The sequence below is a fragment of the Mustela putorius genome, unplaced genomic scaffold (genome assembly GCF_011764305.1).
Source record: "Mustela putorius furo isolate JIRA1106 unplaced genomic scaffold, ASM1176430v1.1 tig00000788_pilon_pilon_pilon, whole genome shotgun sequence".
NCBI lineage: Eukaryota > Metazoa > Chordata > Mammalia > Carnivora > Mustelidae > Mustela > Mustela putorius.
In genome coordinates this window covers 10733262-10750301 of record NW_025421481.1, presented here as the reverse complement: position 1 = coordinate 10750301, position 17040 = coordinate 10733262, and the positions used below count along the sequence as shown (strand labels likewise).

Genomic DNA, 17040 nt, shown 5'->3' with positions numbered 1-17040 from the left:
CCCTCTTCTCGAATGCTCTCCCCATTCTCTCTTCTCCGTTCTCTCCTTCCTTAACGAGAGATGTGAGAGAAGCAGCCTCTCCGGGCCCCACCTGACCACTTCCTGCCAGAGTGGGCAGGTGTGCTCGTGGCCACAGATATGGCCGTGCTTTGGACCTGTGTGGCTTGGGGCCTGGGCACAGACGGCCTTCCTGAGTCACCCTTACAGTCGTCAACACACATCTGCCCCCTGACACAGCCAGAGCCAGTTCCTGGCCTCACTTCCTATCTGGTTCTAGGCCATGACTTCTCTATGTGGACGCACACCGGTTTTTGGTTCTTCACATCGCCAGAAATGCACATAAGAGCTCCAGAGTTAGAGAGGTGTTCAGGGGGAGGGAGGTGTTGTCTGTCTTAGCTTTTTGTGTCAGATCTTCCCACCTAGGGCCTCTTCCTACCCTCTCTTTTCTTTTTCTTTCTTTTTTTTAAAGATTTTTTTTTTTTTAAATTTTAGAGAGAGATTGAGAGAGCACATGGAGGTACAAGGCAGAGGGAGAGAGAGTCCAAAGAAGATGCCATGCTAAATGTGGAGCCCAGTGTGGGGCTCAATCCCACAACCCCGAGACCATGACCCGAGCTGAAGTCAAGTCAGACACTTGACCAGCTGAGCCACACAGGGGCTCTCCACCCCGCCCAACCCCGCTCTTTTCATCTCCAATAGTAGAAAGTCAAAAACAGGTGAACTTCCACCTGAGATTTTTTTCACAAGTCTTACTGATCTCTTTTGTTTTTTTGTTTTGTTTTGAGATTGTATCTTCAAGCATCCATACCCAACGTGGGGCTCAAACTCCCAGCCCCAGGGTCAAGTCACACAGCCTGCAGACTGAGCCTGCCAGGAGCCCTTACGGTTCTTCTTCAAGACCTTTCTCAATCTCTTTTCCAGGGGCTTTCTGTGCCCATATCTCTGCACCCCTAAAAATGACAGTATTGACATTTTTTGTGACTAAACCTGTAAAACAGGCCACACTTTCTGTGTTCTCTCCAGCCTTCATGCATTGCATTTTCATGGGGCCACATTGTCCCTTTTGCTTTTGTTTCCCTGATTTCCTGTTAGGCCTGCAAAACCTTTTCCTCACTTGGGGCCAGTGATCTCCGCTAAGCGCCACAGACATTCCCTAGACGAGGAGGGATGTGGCCAGTGGTGTGCAGGTCACCACAGCCTCCCTGGGGCACCGTCCACTCCCTGCCTGCATTTCCCAACCCACCTTGAGGACTCTCGGGACACACAGACCCTGCAAAGTCTTTGGTGCCAAGCATCCCTCTTTGTCTCGGCTCCTTCTGTCTGCGCTCCTTTCTCCGTCGCGTGACCCCAGGAGCAATCGCTAAGAGCATTTGCAGGGACAGCAGCTAGCATCTGTGGAGTGCTGACTGTGTGCCTGGCATGATTGGAAGCATTTCTGCACATGTAACCCCATGTAATTTCATTCCCATTTAGTCGAATGAGCCCTCATCACATTTAATGTGATTTCGGGTTCATTCAGCCCTGTAAAGGGAGGTAGTATCAGTTTCCCCAGTTTGCAGATGAGAAATTAGAAGCACAGAGAAGTTCAGTTGCCCGGGTCACCTCACTCCTCCTATGCAGGGTTGGGGCTCAGAAACGAAGTTGATTTTTGTTGCTTTTTAAATTGGTTTTGTTTGTTTGTTTGTTTTTAAAGGTTTTATTTATTTATTTGACAGAGACCGTGAGAGAGGGAACACAAGCAGGGGGAGTGGGAGAGGGAGAAGCAGGCTTCCCATCAAGCAGGGAGCCCAGGGCTTGATCCCAGGACCTTGGGATCATGACCTGAGCCAAAGGCAGCTGCTTAACGACGGAGCCACCCAGGTGCCCGGAACGAAGTTGTTAAAAATGCTCTTTTCTCCTCCCTCAGGTCTCTGAATATTGTGTGACAGATTCCTGCAGGTTTTTAGCCCCCAGTTTAAAGAGTTCAAAAGCGCGTACGAACGTCACCGTGAAGCTGAGAGTCCAGGACACCTTCTTGGACTGCGGAAGTCTGCAGTATCTTGAGGACCCTAGGTTCACGGGGTGTCGGGTCGAACCCGAGGGGGACACAGAGCTGGAAGTAAAAATTCAAGTAGGTTTCTTGCTTCCTTTGGGTGGGATGCACCCCCCACCTCAACGGGCAAGGACAAGGAGTGGTTGGGTCTGTGGGTTCCCTTGGTGCCCTGATTTCTTCTTCTCCTCTTTGTTCTTCCCAGAAAGAAAATGACGAGTTCAACATCTCCAAGACAGACATTGAAATCACTCTCTTCCACGGGGAAAACGAGCAATTAAATTGCAGTTTTGAAAACATTACGAGAAATCAAGATCTCACCATCATCCTTTGCAAAATCAAAGGCATCAATAATGCAAACAGCATCGACACCTCGTCCAAGAAAGTTCGTGTAAGTTACCTGAGGGTCCTACCTATTGATTATACCTTATTTGAGGCACTTGCTTGGCGACACAGGAGCCAGAATGGCATCTGTCACAGATCTCTAGCTCTTAGCTTTAAATAGCAGATAAACAAAGCTGCTATTGCAGGCGCACTCACAATTCTTCCAAAATAACTGGCGGAACCCATCCATATGCCTATTCGAATGTTAAAGCATTGAATGCACCATTGTCTATAATGCTAACGAGCCTTGATAGCTTTTGTTCTAGCCATACATTTAGACAGTCGCACCTGCAGGCGGAATCTCCAGATCTCGGATGAATGATCCACTGTTCTTTTGCCAAATGTAAGGATGACATGTCTTAGCAGAAACCCAGAACACTCAGAGTAACATTCGATTCTGATGGAGACCAGATGATCTCTGGGCCGTGGGCTGCTTCCTCCGTCATGGAGTCAGGCTTGCCACAGTTCTTGTCCCGACATGTTTTGAAGGGCCCATCACGGGTAAATTTATGTCCCATAATGAAGATGGGAGACCCTTGGGAACAGAAACCTATTAGAAGTCTTTCTTTATGTTGTTCATGCCATATGAGGCTCTCTACAGTCTATACCCTCCCAAAAATGCTTTATGATCTGTAGTCATAAATACTGAATAAAGGTCAAGAAAAAAGAGCATCAGACTAGAGCACCCCCCCCCCATACACAATATGTGTTCATGTCCCAGCTGTGCCAGCTAATAGTTGCATGGCCTTAGGTAAGTCACTTGGCTTAGCTGAGCCTCCCATGGTCCATCTGTGTGGTAAAGAGGATAATCGATAATCAACATGACAATCAGTCAATACAATCATCAGTAATGACAGCTGAACTCACAAGCGCCCCCACGGGTCACACTGGCTGAGGAGAGCAAGGCTAGCCATCTCTATTCAGGAAATGGTCTCTGAGTGCCTCTTCTGTGATGGGAACACAGGGGAGAAGAAAACAGATCCCCCAGGTTCTACCTTTGTGGGGATTACCTAAAGAGACATGGAGCGAAGAATGTACATGAAAAATGTGTGAGGTTGTGGTGATCGCCATGGAGAAGCATGAAGCAGGGGCAGGCAGTGCTGCAGGGTGTGCAGGGAGGGCAGCCAAGGACTCTTTGGGAAGATGACATTTGACCTCCAGGAGGAGAGGGAATGAGCCAGGACCTCTCTGGGGTAGAGAGTTCTAGGCCTGCAGGTTGCAAAGATCTTGAGGCAGGAGCCTGTCTGGTGCATTTGAGGAGCAACAAGCAGCCCAGTGTGGCTAGGGCAGAGGGAACACGGGGGAGTATTCAAGGAGCCTGGAGAAGTAACCAAGGGAGTAGGGAGAGGTAACAGATCATTAGGAACGTGTGGGCCAGGGCCTACTGAGCCTGAGTGGCTCAGTTGTTTAAACACCTTCCTTCAGCTCAGGTCATGATCCCAGGGTCCTGGGATTGAGTTCCGCATTGGGCTTCCTGCTCAGTGGGGAGTCTGTTTCTCCCACTGCCCCTTCTCCCTGCTTGTGATCTCTGTCTCTCTCAAATTAATAAATAACATCTTGGTGGGGGGAGTTAAAAAACAAAACAAAACAAAAAAACGTGCGAGCCATTGTGAGGGCTTGGCTTTGAGCTTTGGGAAGCCACTAGGGAGTTTTGGCTAGGACTATCTTGAGCCCATTCACTCAATTGATGCATTTAGTCTTCGAGACAACTTTCTGAAGAGTCACTATCCACAGGAAGTAAGATAAGGTAACTGTCTGCCTCAATTAAGTACTAATGGGTGAAAACCCAAATCACAACTTTGGGAAAGGAATCACAGGTACATGTTGAGGGCTTTCGAAGCATTCTTTAGGATGCCTCATCAATACAAAGCTGGATTACAAAGGTGGCATCTTGGTTTATGAGGAAGGTAAAGATAAGGTAAGGCTGTGTTAAACCCCTAGGGCAAAGAGGACTCAATTCTAAAATCTTCAGGTGCAGTCCAGTGCTCCTCAACTGACATATTTGGAAAGTGAGGCACAGTGAATGTTCTCGATGTGCTCAAGTTCACATAACCAACCCATCTGAGGTGGGACTTCAATTCATATATCCCACCTAGCTTGTCACCTTTTTGTATCTTGGGGGAAATGATCTGGAGGAAAAAATGTGTCCATAAATATGGTGCTGAACTCAATGAATCTAATGACATTCTGTCCCATTAGGTCAAACTGGGAAACTTGGAGCTCTACGTTGAGCAGGAAACAGTTCCTACCACTTGGTATTTTCTGATTGTCCTTCCCGTCTTGCTAGTGATTGTCATCTTTGGTAAGTGTCCTATTCGATTTTGTCAGAGAAATGATTCCCTGGGGCCTCTCGTCAGGCCAGCAGACTCAGCTTTCAGGAACTGTCTGCCTCAATTAAGTACTAATGGGTGAAAACCCAAATCACAACTTTGGGAAAGGAATCACAGGTACATGTTGAGGGCTTTCGAAGCATTCTTTAGGATGCCTCATCAATACAAAGCTGGATTACAAAGGTGGCATCTTGGTGTTTGAGATACATCGTCCACTTTTCTTCCCCAATACTGTGAATCATGATGACAGATGTCCCATTTACATTATTCTTTCAGAATTCCTCTGGCATTTTGGACTTTCAGGATCTGGTCATCTCCTCCTGCCTTCTCACCTCACCAAATACCACCCCCTGCTCCCACCCCAGCTCTGCTTTTCCTGGCAGAACTACCTTTTAGAAGCGCGATCTGTACCATCTATTAAAATGTCGCAAGGCTCATCCGAGCACAGCAATCTCAGGGTTGTTGCTTGCTGGCTGAATCTGGGCCACCAATCTGTTTTGTTTGGCCCACACAGCATTTTTTTAACTATGAAGTAGCTGATAGCATTTTAAAATTAGGTGAGCCACCTATGTTGTATACCTGAGACCAATGTAACATTTGTGTCCACTGTACTTCAACTAAAAAATAATTTAAGTTGAGTCACATTTTTAAAAATATCTCTAGAAAATTTGAAAGATCTGGCTCATTGCATCTCCACTTTTCCATAGCATCAGTTTACAGGAGCTGAATAGCAGTGGAACCATGAGGGAGGGCATGTGGTCACTGGGGTTTTGCCACAGTCCCCACCACTCCCTGTTGTCTCCACCTGGGCCACATGACTCACCTGCATACCAGACCCCTGTAACAATTTAGTGTGTGACCTGGTTCTGAGCTGCTTTTCATCCAAAGTCTGTTTCCCCTTGCCCATCTCAGAAATAGAACCCCTCTCCACCAACTGAGAGAGCACTTCCCATCTGTTGATTTCACACAGGTGTTGCCTTTCTAGCACTTTCTGTTAATAGTTGCTACTGTTTCCTTCCATCCACTCCTTCATTCATCCATCCCCACACCCACTGAACACATGTGTTGTCGGTAACAGTGCAAGCCTCCGGAGCTAGAGAGCATAAGGGAAGGCCCGGCCCTTTCTCCCGGTGGGTTCTCAGTCCAGAGAGGGAAAGATTTCTGTGTGTGTTTAACTGGCCCGATGGAATGAATTCATTTTGCAGAGGCCCTATTTTGGCTTGTAGATGGTCATTTCAGGTATTGTCTTGGGGCTTCTTCTCACGTTGTCCACCCCTGTTCTGTAGCTGGAATCCAGAATTGGGCTTGATATTTTAATAAAGTCCTGGCTGGCACTGCCTACAAGTAAGAAGATTATGTATAAATTCTAAACACTGAGCTCTATTTTGAGAATCCGCCAGTGGCAAGCAGCTGTAGACCGCAGTCTCCCCATAAAGTCCTCTCCGCTTTGTGACTTACTAGCAGCCGCTGATCTCTTCCTGTGCCGTGTGTGACTCAGCGCTCCTGTCCCCTCACTGTGTCATAGACGTTGTTTGTGCTCTTTACGGTGAGGTGGGCTCACTTTGACCCATAGCTTTGGCTCCACTGGTAGTGGCAGTGCCCTTTAAAATTCTCATCCCCTTTTTGCCATGATTCTAGGCCATTATGGGTGACCAGCAGCTTGAGCAGGTGTAAAGTGTACAAGTATTTTAGCCCATCGGTCACGTCATTAGTGAAAACACAAAGCGTCCTGGCCAAGGCCTGCCACCTTCTGAACATCTCCACTGTGGCTTCCCCAGTTGTCAGCCAATAAAAACCTACTGCTGGGTGGGTGCCACAGCCTCACTGCCTTTCCCTGCCCTGAGCCCTTGTAACCTGAAATGTGGCCCAAAGGATGCTGACCCTAAGTCATGCTCCTGGAGGAAGAGGTTCCGTGGCCACATAAGTTTGGAAATCACTGTGCGCCCCATCCTTTTTTGAAGATGCATAGTGCATGTTAGGGTGAAGACTGTTGAGTTTGTGAAATGATCCAGTGAAGAACCGCACTGAGTTTTGCTTCCTCCAGGATCCTTCATATCTACGGGTCCTTCGATCATGCAGTTGCTATTAAAGGAGGGAAACCTTTCCAGAATAATAACGCAGTTGACCATTGTTGAATATTCTTTTTAAAAAAACAACTTCTGAATGCTTTCTGTGAGTTACTTCTTGCATTCGTCTCAACATCACAGTGAGGTGTGAGCCCTTTGGCCAATAAAGCAGCCAGGCACAGAGATGCTAAGGAACTTACCCCGGGGTCACACAGCTCATAGTTGGCAGAGTGGGGATGTGAACTGAGAGTGTTCAGGGCACTGTCTCAACAGCACAGTTAGAAGCAAGACAAAATGGGGAAGAAACCATGTCCCAGATGCCAGGGCTCATTGTGGACCGCTCCCAATGTCAGCCGACTTGATCTATGCAAGTTTGCTTACGGAGCTCGCTGTGGATCTGTGATTTCCTTCTGCAATTGTGGCTTGACTTTATTTCTCCAGGGATGTTTAGAAACATTGAAAAAAAGAATGGAACAATATCAGCCACTGTGGCTGCAGGGAAAACGTGGCTTATTTCATTACTTTTCAGCCAGCTGGGATCGTTGGTTACAAGCGAGGTTATTTGATTTAGTTCTTACTTTTAAGGTGGGTGGTTTTCTGTTTCCCTGTTACATTTCAGCATCTTCCTCTTTAGAGTGACCCCTCACTGGGACTTTTTCCCTTTATAAATTCCACCTCTTAAATGCTGTTCTTTTCTCTCTTCCTCTGTCTCTGTCTCTGTCTCTCTCTCTCTTTCTCTGTAAAAGAAACGTCAAGGTTGGCTTCGTTTTCCTTTTTGTTTTTGAAGCTAACGTGTCAATTTGATGCTAGATTTCTGTCTTCTCAGCGGCCGTGGGGGTAACCAGGCACAAATCGAAGGAGCTGAGCCGCAAACAGAGCCAACAGCTGGAGCTCCTGGAGAGTGAGCTCCGGAAAGAGATACGTGATGGTAGGCTCCAAAATTTTATTTGTGGAAAAACGAGCTTTTTTTTTTTTTTTCCTTTTTTAAACAATCTTCTCACTACCACCATGCCCCGCCCCGTTAAATGGAGCTGGCCAGAGTAACAAGAACTGTTGTATAATAGAAGACATCTGAGCGGTGGGGTCTAGGCCTGGCTCTGTGTTTATTTCAGCTCTGCTCTGCAGCCAACCAAGTAATTATCCATTGTTTCTTCTTTAATGAAAACCAAGGTCATCCTCCGTGTTAGACAAAACAGCAGAAGATCTTATCCATTGTTTGTTGAGTTAAAATATTGCTCTTGGGATTCTGTTTTGCAGGCTTTGCTGAGCTGCAGATGGATAAATTGGATGTGGTTGATAGTTTTGGAACCGTTCCCTTCCTTGACTACAAACATTTTGCTCTGAGAACTTTCTTCCCCGAGGTAAAAGAGCATTGATCATATTCCTTAAGGTTGAGTCTTGAATAATAATGAAGGAGCTTGTTGCTCTCATCAAAAAACGGGTGTTTTCTTCCAAGGCAGCTATAGATAATGTGCTTGGTATGAAATAAGGGCTTCAGTTTGAGCAGAGCAGGGAGAAGGATAATTATTAATTGGATTGATTAGGGCATAAAGCAGTGATGGGTCACTGACGATTATTCTTTGTCCAGTAACAAAAACCTAGGAGGGACAGAAGTTCAGAGTGATGATTTTTGTTTTATTTTACTACCTGTTTAGAGCTGAATTTGTAGCTGGGAAGCGAGCTAGTTTATTTAAAAATCAATAAATTGTGGGCTGGCCAATTTGTTGTGTTTATCTGCATGACTTCCATTGCAGCTACTAGATTTTTCACTATTACTTCTCAATTGGAAATGAAAAGTATTGTGGGCCAGGAGGAAGGGAGGGAGACATGTATGGAATCTGAGTTGATAGCAGCCATTTTTAGCAATGTTGAGTTTTTCATGGTTCTCTCCACCAGTTGTTCTCTGCTGATCAGTCCATATCATCCTCATTTCATAGAAATAGATGCACGAAATGATTGACGAATGCATCCTGGGACCCCGAGGAGCAGTCTCCTTTAGCCCTTTGGGTTTTCATCTTGCTCTGTTCTGACGCCTCCATCTTGTCTCCTACTCACTCAGCCTTTGTCCTTTACACTCCCGAGTCTTGAGCAAAGTACACTCATCTGCCCGTCCCCACCTTCACATCCTGATTGCACCCCTGCCCCACTCCGCTCACTGGTGACCACAGAAGGGCCCAAACTCTGGAACATCAACACAGACGATCATATTTCAATCTAGACTTCTGAGCAAAGCCAGGTCAAAACAGAGCTGTATCACCTTACCTGAAGCTTCTCAGCTACATTGGGCCCAAAGCCTAGGGTTCAGAAACTCAGACACATGCAGTAAGCAATTTCCAGCTTCTCTATATTTCTAGAAGCGGACACCATGATATGTGATGCTGTGTCTGGAGGTTGGGATAGCTCCATAAAATGTCCACCAAATAAAACACCCATGATATTGATATATATTTTTTTTGGGGGGGGGTGTTGTAAATCAAGAAAACTATAAATAAGATTTCAATTTTTTTGTGCTTGTAAATATACTTTTTTAAACTTCTCCTCCCAGAGAATCAGGCACCAAGGCTTGTATTTGCCCCCTCACCCACCCATGTCCACGGCAGAACACCACTGAGGGAGAAAGTTCAGTTCCCTGAATCAGGATGACTATGCAGGACATCATGAGTCCTATTTCCCAGCTATCTGAGATCCCCATTAAGAATTTAATAGGAATAAAACAACAGCGATTTCTACCATCCACACGAAGCTTGTGTGGGCTTTTACAGTTAATGATTGCCCTTGAGTGCTGAAGAGAGTCATCTGTGGCCTGAAAAAGAAATTGTCCTATCTTCTAAATTCAGTAATCAAGAGCAAGATAAGTGATGAATGCAAAAGACGCTATTGCAAGTTGAGTGTTTTGAGGGAAAAAGAAAATCCCGGGTAAAAGGCTGTATTATTTTAGAAGAGAGATACAGTTGACCCTAGAACAACACAGGTTTGAACTGCACAGGTGCACTTATACATGGATTTTTTTTTCAATCAAATAGTGCAGTCCTATAAATGTATATCCTCTTCCCTGTGATTTTCTTAGTAACATTTTCTTTTCTCTAGCTTACTCTATGGTAAGAATACAGTATATAATACAGAAAACATACAAAATGTGTGTTCATTGGTAAGGCTTCTGGTCAGCAGCAGGCAATGTATTAGTAGTTAAGTTTTGGGGGAAAGTTACACGCCAATTTTGACTACCCACAGGGTCCGTGTTCCTCCCCTCACCCCACATTGATCAAGGGTCATCTGTAGTTGCAGGAAGCCAAACAGACTTAACTCAGGGTTCTGTGTAATCTCGAAGAGCAACTGGGAAAGCCAGGAAGACTGAAGTCAGGAGGAGTCAGTAAAGGAGAAGACCAGGAAAAACGGGCATCACTATCAGAACCCTAGCAAGACCTGAGTTAAAATGGACTTTATAATGAAAGGTCTAGAGGATGGAGGAACATAGTCTGCGATGTCATAGATCAGGAACCCCATCCTCTAGGCCTGGGGACAGCTGGTAGACTGAGAACTTGAGCAGTCAGCACCTACTGGACACCAGTAGACAGAACCAGAGGAAATGGTAGGTTCGCAGAGGCCGACGTATGACCCATTCTGGCTCTGTGCTGGTTTTTGGCTCTTCACAGTTTTCCTTTTCATTGTATTGACTACTTTGTTTTGCTTAGAATAGGAGCAAAAATAAGGGTGAGCAGTGCATCCCATCTCCTAGAAGAGGGAAATTTAAATGAAAGGAGGAAGGAGCTTTAGAACACAGGGAGCTGTGGTGGCATTTCCCTATTTAAGGTCAGGAATCGATCTGTTTAAACTGTCGTCCATATCAAGTTGGTTCAGCAGAAAAATGTTAGGACCTAGAAAATGCAAACCCAGGGTATGAGTTCTCTGCATATTACTAAGGGAGGGTATGACCAAAATAGTTTGAGGTCTTCTGCTTAAGCTAACAAATTTGAAACTATAAAGCAAAAATTCTCTGCAGAAGAAATTTACTTTAATGAGGTATGAAAATAGACTAAAGTTTCAAATATTACCCCCAAAAAAGAGGAAGAGAAAAACCTGAATGTTCATGTTTTTATTTTCATTCTGTTGACTCATTTTTACTCAGCATGCTTTTAAAATTTAATCCTTTAATTCCAAGAAGACTTATGATACATTAAAAAGGGAAACTCAAATTGAAAAGTTTATATCCAGGAGCAACGTAGCATAGCACATAAAAATAATTGTGGAAACCAGCAGGACAATAACACTGTGATCTAGTTTGCCATAAATTAGTGATAAAAGCAATAAACTTGGCTGAGATAGAACTTACTGTGCATGCATTCATTTTATTTTCACACCAAGTCTAGGAGATGAGAGTTAGGAGTGTCCCCACTTTGCAGATGAGCAAAGTCAGGCACAGAGAGCTTATATAACTTGTCCAAAGTCACGTGACCAGTAGGTGCTAAAACCAAGACTGAAACCCAAGTTTCAGCTCCAGATTTCTAACTTATAACTGCCCCGCTTACCCCATCTCCATGGCACAGTCTCTTGAGACACTGGATACTACAAAACTAAGACTTATAGAAACTTCGGGACACAACTCAGTATTTATCCCAAGGGGGCAAACTGCTTCAGGAGTGGTCTGCACATTTGCATAATCTTCTTTACCACTTCTTTCACTTTTGAGTCTGTTCTTTGAAAGTGGGAGATGCCTTCCTCTACCCAAACTGGAACCGATGCAATGGTAACGATGCTTCTTAGAGGCTTTCAGAACTCACCGGGGCTTCTTGAGAGCTGAATAATTATTTATTATGTATTAGAGGATATAAAATGAACGTGAGCCCGGGGCTCTTCAGATTAGCAAACAGAGTCTCTGCTTTATTAAAATGGACTTGGGTATTGTAACAAAAATACACTATTCATTTCCTTTGGATGTTATGAATAATAAAAGTGTCTCCTTCCTCTCAGTCAGGTGGCTTCACACACATCTTCACTGAAGATATGCATGTAAGTCTATAAGTTTTCATTTTTAGCCCATGACTGCCTGCCTTTCATAGTGTCCTCCCCTTCATCATCATCTCCACTGTTGAATTTTTGTGAGCTTTTTGGAATCATGGATTCAGTATTAAATAATTCATTGTCTTGGAAAACCCATTGTGGATCTACCTTCTAACTTTAAGTTTTTAACATTATATTATTATATTATTTTATGTCATATCATATCACATCATATCATATCATAGCATATTCATTTATTTTTTCCAGAATAGAGATGCCACTGACAAGAATGAAAGTCTCACAGCTTTGGATGCTCTGATTTGTAATAAAAGTTTCCTTGTGACTGTCATCCACACCCTTGAGAAGCAGAAGAACTTTTCAGTGAAGGACAGGTATTAGTCAATTTATTTACATTTTGAAAGTCATTAAATACAGAAAATAAAAATGTGAGCTCCTTATTTTATTTTCGGACCACAACCTGAACTTGGTGTCCACATGCCTTGAAAACATGGATTCATCTAGAGGCTGTCTAATCGGGGTCATGAAACCATGATAGCTCCATTTTAGGTCACATGACCCCAATACAATTCTGTTTTGAAGACATGTGCGCGCGCGCGCGCACACACACACACACACACACACACACTCCTCCTTCCCCACAAAGAAAGCCCTGAAAAACCCCAACACCAAGAAAAAACACGAGTCCTGACTCAAAAAAGCAGAAGTGCTATTTTCGGTCTTTAAAACACCTAAAAATTTGGGAAAGATACTCACTTCTTGTTTACCACTCTGGCTTAAGTTTAAGAGCCATAAAGACATAAAATGTGCTTGGGTTAACACCGGTGCATGGTTTTTATGGGTTGAGGACAAAGGTGGTTGACCTAAGACATTAAAAAGAACCCAGGTGCCCATAGGACAGCACCCCATTGCCCCTCAGCTTCCATGGAAATTCCCATCAGCGTCAACCTAGTCACGGCTGATAGTTAACCTCATTAACCAAGGCCCTTTGTTTATGTGGTTCTTTGTCGTCTGTATATCTTGTTTTTTTCTTCTCTCTCCGTTTTATTGAGATGGAATTGGCATACAGCACTCTAAGTTTAAGATGTATGACACAATGATCTTCCTTGCACCTGTTGCAAAATAATGACCATAACAAGTTCAGTCAGCAACCATCATCTCATACAGATACAGGAAAAAGGGGGAAAAAATCAACTTTTGGGATTTATTCTTAGAACTTTCAAATGATACAGCAGTGTTAACTGTAGTCACCGTGTTGTATGTTACGTCCGTAGCATCTACTTATCTTGTAGCTGGAAGTTTCTGTGTTTTGTCCACCTTCCTCCAATTCCCCCTCCATTCTCCACTTCTGATAACCCCAAATCTGATCTCTTTTTCCATGAGCTTGGTTATTTTTCTTCTTTTTTTCAGATTCCACATATAAGCAAGATCATACAGTATTTGTCTTTCTCTGATATTTTCATTTAGCATAAGGTCCACAATCCATCCACAATCCATCCGTGTTGTCACAAATGACAAGATTTCATTCTCCTGTATGGCTGAACAGCATTCTGGGGTGCGTGTGTGGCGGGGTGTGTATACACATACACCACACTTTCTTTATCCATTCATCTGCTCACGGACAGTGGGTTGTCTCGATGTCTTGAGTATTGTAACCGAGGCTCTGTTTTTAAACAGGTGTCTGTTTGCCTCCTTCTTGACCATTGCACTGCAAACCAAGCTGGTCTATCTGACCAGCATCCTGGAGGTGCTGACCAGGGACTTGATGGAACAGTCCAGCAACATGCAGCCGAAACTCATGCTAAGACGCACAGAGTCTGTGGTCGAGAAACTCCTCACAAACTGGATGTCCGTCTGCCTTTCCGGTTTTCTGCGGGTAAGTGTCACCTCCCGCAGCAGGGTCAGAGGTAAGACAATAGGTGGTTATTTTTAACAGATGCTGATGTCTTTGCCAGGATAAATCCTGAGCACTCCATGGTGTCAGCATTTAACCTCTTGTAGACACGGTCCTTCCGAGGAGCACATGGAGGAGAAAATAAAATTGTTTTTGCTGGAACTGGCCTATGGAAATGCAGTTCATTTAGATCTTTCTTTTTCACTTTTAAACAATTTTACTATGGTAAAAAACAACATGAAACCTATCCTCTTACTTGATTTTTAAGGGGTGCCCCACAGAGTAGGCACGACGTGGTACGATCGATTTCTAGAACTTACTTATCTTGCATAACTGAGATTTTATGCCACTGACTTTTAGCCCACCCTCACATCAGTAATTGACAACCAGAAACCAGAAAATGTCCTGGGTGGAGGGGATATCTCCGATATTGAAGGGAACCCAGTGCGTGCAGGGCCTCTGAAACATCTTGGAAATACCCATTTACCTCCTCATACTGGAAGCTGTTTATGCTCAGTTCTAACTAGTCATCCCACATTATTCCATCTGTTTAGCAAGTCCCCAAAGAGCCGCCTGCCCCTCAAGTTTGCTTTGTTGGAATCACTGTATGAATGTGGTCGTAGTCTGATTGAATCTTAAAATCATTTTGAACGCCAACTTGGCGCAGACTTCAGCAGGCAAGGTCATGGCTCCTGGAGCCTGCTGTCCGGTCCGCACCTGGACCCCTTACCCCGCTAGAGGAGGCTTCTGCACCTCTCTGAGCCTTGGGTTTATAGCCGAGAGCCCTATCTTAGGACTACTCTGAAGCCCAGATGAGAGAATGGGTGCAGTGGTTTAGCACCAAGAAAGCACTCCGTATATGTTGACCTTTACTGGTATAAAATATTAATAGGACAAGAGGAGTGTCCCGTTGAACCCGATCATTCAGCCCCTCCGAGGCCCCTGGTACAGAAGCTTCTTATCCTTGTTTAATTTCACCAGCCATCCAGATTCCAGCAAAACTGCATAATTGTGTATTTGTAGCCAGTTCCAAAATCTAATTAAACTTTGAATAAGATACACTGCTATGCCACAGGTTTTAACAGTGCTACTTAAGTTTGGATCCAAAAGCAGCACTTTAAATAGACTGTGCTTAGTTTAATGTTTAATGCAATCTTACAAGTAGATGCACATTTTTTTTTTTTTTTTTTACGAACGCCGTCCTCTCCCAAGGCACTACCCATTTATTAAGATTAATGAAATCTGCCTTCTTTTCTGTTTACTTGGTATAAATCATCATACGCTTTGGGGAGGTGTTGAGCAGTTATTTCTGGGGCAAATATTTTCATATTTTCGCTTCCCACCATCCTTGCTTCAGCCACAACCGCATCGAAAGAGAGCCGGCAAGACCCACACCCAGGGCTGGGTCTTGGTCTTCAAAGTCAGACTCCTGCCCCACCACCAGCACCACTGAATCAGAAGCCCTTGGTTGCGGGCGGTGGGGGGAGGGGGCGGCAGGGGGAGCCAGAAACCGATGTTTGCCAAGCTCCTCAGGATAATTGCCCATGCCTTGCATTTGAGAATCCTGGGGTGGTACAAAGAGCACTGGACTGGGAGTCTTGGTTAGAAGCAGCAGGTTCGGGCTCTAAACTCATCTCAGCCCCAGATGGCTGTGTGTCTCTGGGAATGGCACCTTTTCTCTGGACAAATGTTTTCTATCCACAGAGTGAAGGGCCTCGTCACTGGTTTTAAATTTCTTTCTAGCCCTTTCTTGTGATCTTGCGCTTGGAGCCTTGCTCTTGCTGCCCTTGAGCCTACAAGGGGTAAGATGGTCCAAAATTCCGGGCCCTAAGCCCAAATGGCTCCTTGGAGCCAAGGATTCAGGGTCCCGATCCTGCAGTCTGATTCAGGAGGATCCTGAGCATGACGGCGGCACGCTTAGCAGGAGGAAGTGACTTCAAGCCGCCCGGTGCTTTCAATTTCGGTGGAAAAATTCCCTCTGGCACAGGGGGGTCTGACTTCCCACAACCAGTGCCTGAGGGGATGTGGGGCTCTGACAGCCTTGGTCCCCCTGCCCTGCCTCCACAGACATCTGCCCGGATGCCCCTAGCTCGGTGACCCTCAGGTGCCCGCCTCCTCTGAGCTTCCAGGGCTCTGCGAGTGCCGTGGTAATGCCAGCTGCTGTTTGTCGAATGTGCCAGACGTCATGCTAGGAGTTTTGCTTACTTTTTCGCACTGAAGCCTCTCATTTAATCCTGTGAGGGAGGGATCGTCATGGCCACTTTGCACGGGCTGGTGGGGGCGGTGGGATTTGGAGCACGCGGAATAGAGGTGACTTTCCCCAGATCCCATGGCTGGCGAGGGACGGCACCAGGGTTTGAGAGCGCTTAGCTACCACTTCCCCAGGGAGGTAGGTACCTTCTTAGAGGCTTAGGGAGGATTTAGGGCTGGAAGTAGATCACGGGCATGAAAGTCTTCAGCTCAGCCAGGGCCGGAGTCTGGTCTCACAAAGGAAAGGAAGGTGAAGGGGGTGGAGCTTCGTTCCCATCCAGGTAGGGCGGGGTGGGTGGGGCTCGGCCAGGTGCGCTTGGCTACAGCTGGCCACCTAAGCTGCTGTGTGTTCCCTGCTCTAATAAGACACCTAAGGCCCCAGCAGGTAGGACTAACTGAGGACTAGTGTTTAATAGTGGCAAAAAACCTCATGGCTTTCAAAGCCCTCTGGGAAGGTGTTCAAACCACAGAAGCTCTGGCCTCCGCTCTGACATGCTGGGTCTGGGGGTCTAATGTAGGGCCCAGGCATCTGAATTTTTTATGAGAGCCCCCGGGGAGTTCTGCTAATGATTACCCAGGGTTGGAACCATGAGTAGGGTAACAGTATAAGGCCAAATATCACTTCTCTCAGGCTGGTGGCTTTCCGGAGAATTCTGGAGAACTCCTGACTGCAGAGACTCCGAGTCTGTAGCTACCCCTCCTCACAGGCCTGCAGAACTCACCTGTGGTCCCCAGCTGCACCCTTGGTGGCCCAACTGGCCCACGAGGCTCACAAGGACACCCACCCCTGTCTCTGATGTGTGCTGGAGGAAAAAGGAGAAGTAGAAGTTCTAGGTTTGCAGTCAGGACATTACCCCAGAGGGCAGAGGGAAAGAGAAGAGAGCAGTGTGGTTGTGAACCACTAAATAAAGGAAGTGTCCCATAAGAACTGAAATGTCAGGTGCTAGTCCCAACCCTCTCCCCATCTGGGAAATTTTCAAACATTCCACCTCTGTCCTACACTAAGGAAGAGACTCAAGGATCTGTCAGCAGGGAAGAAAAGGATAAAAATCCCACGTCAGCGGTGGGATC

The 17040-nt window shown here is 45.6% G+C and overlaps 1 protein-coding gene across 1 annotated transcript in view; it reads left to right on the top strand.

Moving 5' to 3' along the window:
* Positions 1 to 17040, top strand: part of PLXNC1 (plexin C1) — a 143214-nt gene that overhangs the window by 84556 nt on the left and 41618 nt on the right. Inside the window, exons 13-20 of the mRNA XM_045084841.1 lie at positions 1907 to 2110; positions 2235 to 2420; positions 4613 to 4715; positions 7636 to 7737; positions 8067 to 8170; positions 11778 to 11816; positions 12075 to 12199; positions 13503 to 13701. Coding sequence (XP_044940776.1) covers positions 1907 to 2110; positions 2235 to 2420; positions 4613 to 4715; positions 7636 to 7737; positions 8067 to 8170; positions 11778 to 11816; positions 12075 to 12199; positions 13503 to 13701 — 1062 coding nt within the window. The remainder of the gene's footprint in view (positions 1 to 1906; positions 2111 to 2234; positions 2421 to 4612; positions 4716 to 7635; positions 7738 to 8066; positions 8171 to 11777; positions 11817 to 12074; positions 12200 to 13502; positions 13702 to 17040) is intronic.